The sequence below is a fragment of the Aplysia californica genome, unplaced genomic scaffold, assembly GCF_000002075.1.
Source record: "Aplysia californica isolate F4 #8 unplaced genomic scaffold, AplCal3.0 scaffold00940, whole genome shotgun sequence".
NCBI classification, from domain to species: Eukaryota; Metazoa; Mollusca; class Gastropoda; order Aplysiida; family Aplysiidae; genus Aplysia; species Aplysia californica.
The window spans coordinates 52,460-57,051 of record NW_004798210.1 but is presented as its reverse complement, the minus strand read 5'-3'; the positions used below and the strand labels follow the sequence as shown (position 1 = coordinate 57,051).

Below are 4,592 nucleotides of genomic sequence, written 5' to 3'. Positions count from 1 at the left end.
CCCCCACAAAAAAAGGAAGTCAAGCGAATTTTCTTTTTTAAACTTAAAAAAAAACAGCCCATGACCACTCCATGATCCATTCTGCCGTCGTAAGGGAAAACGACGAATGGTAAAAATTTTTCGATTTTTTATTTTTATATATTTCATAGAATATTTAATTCTGCATCTGATGGTGTCAAAATTTTTGTCTAACCCTAATACGTTGTTGCGTAATTGAGAGTTTGTCGTTTTCCCTTACACTGGCGAGCTCCGAGCCAGAGCTCAGTGTCAGGGAGAACGACGAATGGTCGATCGGCCAAGGATTACTGTTTGTTCGGCGTTGTCCCCTGGTCTCTGCCGTTGGGCAAATTCGGCAAGGGCGACGAATGAAAACTGGTCACTGTTGCGTCTGTACAAACGTACTAGGCCTTTTTAGCAAACAAACACACCACCACCCCTCCCCCCGGAGTACCGTCGACCAGGTTTATAAAATTGTATCACTTTGTCTTTCTGTCTGTCTTCACGTATTAGGCTTATGCTGATGGTGTGAATTGACAAGAGCAGGCGGGAGAGAGGGGAAAACGGATGGGAACAGGAGGGAAAGGGGTGGGGATGGGAGGGTCAAAAAAATTATTTAGGGAGAAATTCATTAGCACTGCCTATTAGTATCCGCCAGATGTTCACAGACTAACATCATGATAGTTTGCTGTCCCGTCATTTGACATCCCAAATCCCAACGATGGTTATAGTGCCGCAATGTGTCTAGCACGTGTCACTGGTCGACATCATTATAGAATTACCAAGCAATTAATGACACTGCGTTATGAGAGTTAATTTCTTTGTCCAACTTAAATAGTGGACGTATTGTGGGGACACTTAGTCTTGCTTTACGATTTTTTATGAACTGATGGACGTTACGATCGAGTATAATAATGTTTTGCAGATTAAAACTGTACTTGTCGATCTCTACTTTGTGGTATGTTTTCTGATCCGATCAACTGAATCCTTTATTAAATACAAAGTGTTGCATCACCTCTCCCGAAAGCGTTTGTAATACAGTCTTGTCAGATTGTTACATTTCTTACGTGAAAGTTTTACTTCGCAATGATCTGATCGTATAATTGACATTGTGACATTGATTCCTTTGGTCGTGCAGGGAAAATTTTGCAATTAGCAAAGATAAAAGTAAAACTCGCTTCTGAAGAGAATACAATAGAGAGATATCATGGAGACCAAACTTTGGTTCCGAATGAGACATTTTAAAATCAAGCTGTTGAAAATGTGTGCACATCTGCTTAGTATACTGACTGTGTAGTATTTAACCAAGCGAGGAAGGGAAACGAAGGACGTTTTCCGAGTTACAGTTGGGATACAACAAACACCTAACTTTATACGTATAATAGCTAGTTTGTATACACGTCTTATTTTTATTTGTAATAACCAGTACATAGTCATTACTGTAAATAATGCGTCACAACTGACCATCGCCTACCCCCATAAACGCTCAGGAGTGTAAGGAAGAACGACGAACCATACCATTCGTCGTTTTCGCTCACATCCCAAGGCTCATCTGAGGGTGCACAGTGTAAAGGAGAACGACGAATGTCGAATAACTTTGTTACTTTTTAACCTAAACCATTCAAACTTTAGAAACTGCTTTATGAAAACCTCAATCAGATATCTGGTGAATTACAGCTTAAAAGAGTGAAGAATAGAAGAGTTATAAAGTGAAAACAGTTTTTGCCTCTCCTGAAAAATTTGCCTCGCTAACTGCGCAGGACCATTCGTCGTTTTCCCTTAGGACAGCAGCATTATCCCCTCCCTCTCACCTGTAGACTCCATAGTGCTTGCCCGAGGCGCGGTCGCCGCAGATGGCGCAGATGTGCTTGGTGTGCAGCGACGAGTGGGGCAAACCGGGGGACGGGCTGGGGCCCGAGGGGCTCAGGCACATTGCGGGCGGCGAGCCCATGGACGAGGTCGGCGAGTGCATGCCCGGGGAGTGCATCTGGGGCGGGCCAGGGGAGGGCTGGGTGGACGAGGCCATGCTGCCACCGGGGCCCCCGAAGCCGTAGTAGCCGTGCGTGGAGGTGGGCGAGGTGAGCGAGGAGATGTCCGGCTTGATGTCCGGCGGCGGCGCGTGGCCGCCCATGCCCATGCCCATGTGAGGGGGCATGCCTCCCGACATGCCTCCGTTGTCTAGCGTGTCTGCCGAAAGAGGGAAACGAAACAAAAAGTGTAAGACATCATGATGTAAAAAAACAACAACCAAAAAACCCAAAAAAACACGTCGGTTTGTTTGCTGGGTTGGTTGGTTGTTTGTGTGTTACAGTAAAAAAAAAAGCACATTAACACAATTAGTTTTAGTAAGAGTTTTACTGCACTTACAACACAATAAGGTCAAATAAGTGTCGAAGATTAGGTGTTACAAGAGAGTAACAAACGCAAAAAAGGAGGCGATATATGTTAGATAGGAAAGAAGAAGCAAACCACACCAGAGGTTGGAAGGCGCCAGTGGTAGGACCTACTTCTTTACTTTCCATGCGTTGTTTTTGTCTATCTGTCTTTTTCCCCCCAGCACCTAATGTCCATTATTGTGTCAACGTGCATCTATTTCCTCGAATAAACAAAACAAATAAAGAGAAGTACATTGACACAACAACGGGAAACAAAAAAGTAAACCCTGCCTGCAACTTTCTGAGTTCTGCTGGTGTTGGGTTGGAGGTTTTTTAAACACCCTGATTGACTCAGTTTAGACCATTTAGAAGGCAAACTTCCAGCCCTGCCTGTCTGCTGTCAGGGCCATCCAGGGCCGAGAGGTTTACAATATATCAAAAAGACCGACGCGACATACAAGTAAAAAAAAAATTCTCCCCACTCAGAAATCAAACTCAGGTCTCCTGCGTGCGACAGCGGAGTGCCTAACCACTACACCACAAACGCCGGTACTTTTCAGAGGTGAAAACTTCGTGCTAGCCTTAGTAGAGCCAAAAACAACAGTACTGTTATCTTTCCCTTCACCTGAGCATACCAGCCCGAGTACACAGAACAGGCCCACAGCACTGTTGACCAACCACAAACACCGGTGACAACAAGGTCTGATTCATTGGGTAGATGTTTCACGGCACTACCGACACAGTGACAACAAAGCCCGGGGAAAATTGGAAACTGTGGCTTTCTCACCGTTACAACCCAGAAAATACCTCGCCTTTTTCACGTAACGTAATGTCATTGAAGTTGAAGTATGATTGAAGAAACGCTTTGAAAAAACAACAACACACACACAAAGTCTTGAATATAAAATTACCTTTCTTGCATTTAATGTATTGGAAGAAGTGCTTGAAAACAAATGGCGCGAAGTATGAAGAAATTATTTATCTTTTAAAATCAGAATGTCATTGAAGAAAACAATGCCTCTTGTTCGCATCTAATGTTATTAATGAAGTAATCTTTGTTTGAGTAAAGAGAAGCATACGGACACAAAATTGTCATTTAGTGCTGGGAAAAAGAGACAGACAGCCAGAAACAACGGAGGGAAAGTGAGGACCTCCAGTGGTGTTCTACCACCCGCTTGAAGGAGTAAAAAATGCTCGACAACAGGCGTCCACCGAGTCTAGAGCAGTGCTTACTCGTCAACCTCTTTATAGCAAGCACCAACTTGTCACCTTTTTACGAGGCTGAAATGTTTGTTATCAGCCGCCTCCATTATACCGGTGCCGTAATTTCAAATGTTACATAAAATAACATCTGTCACTATCCGGGGGGCCCAATACCCACCAAAAGTGTAAAATTGCCCACCAGAGAGCAATACCAACCTCCTGCACAATTCATGTTGAAACCATAAATTAAAATTGAACTTCTCTTCCCCGCCAACTGCTACATGTACATATATTTATTACATAACGAGAGAGTTGTCAATGATCAAAAGCTGGTTTGAACTTACACCTTTTGCTATTTTCTTGTCAACCGCATCAATGGTGCCAGGAAACAGATGGACAATCTCTCCCAGGAAGCCTATTTTTATTGGGGAGAAACTTAAAACTAACAACCGGTAAATTGTTTAATTAACTATCTAAGACCACTTCAGCTCATATACAATACAATGTTGACACGACTTCATGCTTTCTCATCCGTCGAATTGTAAATAACACAATTCAGTAAGAAACATATTAGGCCCTGCTTTACAAGTGAAACAAAAATCGAGTTTAATAGAAAATGAAGATAGTCCATAATTTGTGACAGACTACATTGACATTCATCACATTCAAGATGATACAAACTTCCTTTCACCTCCCATGGAACTTCCTTTCACCTCCCAGGGAGACAAGAATTATAATTCAGACAGATGCTTTTTTCCACTCCATCATGACGTATTTAAAGCGGTTTTCCCCCATACGATCAGGACAAAAGATCGTCCCGAGAATAGCCGTAGACGTACAATGAACGAAACCGTTGGAAAAAAAAAAGAATAAAATGGTAATGACGCAAGGTTGATAGGGCAACGAAAAGGGGCGGGTATTCCTCCAGCTGACGGAGTTCCTGGTTGAAAGAGGGTTTTTATCGATCGCAGGTAGAGGGAGGGAGAAAAGGGGGAGGGGGAGAGGGAGAGAGAGAGA

At 43.2% G+C, this 4,592-nt stretch overlaps 1 protein-coding gene across 2 annotated transcripts in view; it reads right to left on the bottom strand.

Moving 5' to 3' along the window:
* Positions 1-4,592, bottom strand: part of LOC101847621 (retinoic acid receptor RXR) — a 42,034-nt gene that overhangs the window by 21,369 nt on the left and 16,073 nt on the right. For both annotated transcript variants that reach the window (XM_005110753.3, XM_005110754.3), the window contains exon 2: positions 1,809-2,184. In XM_005110753.3, coding sequence (XP_005110810.1) covers positions 1,809-2,184 — 376 coding nt within the window. The remainder of the gene's footprint in view (positions 1-1,808; positions 2,185-4,592) is intronic.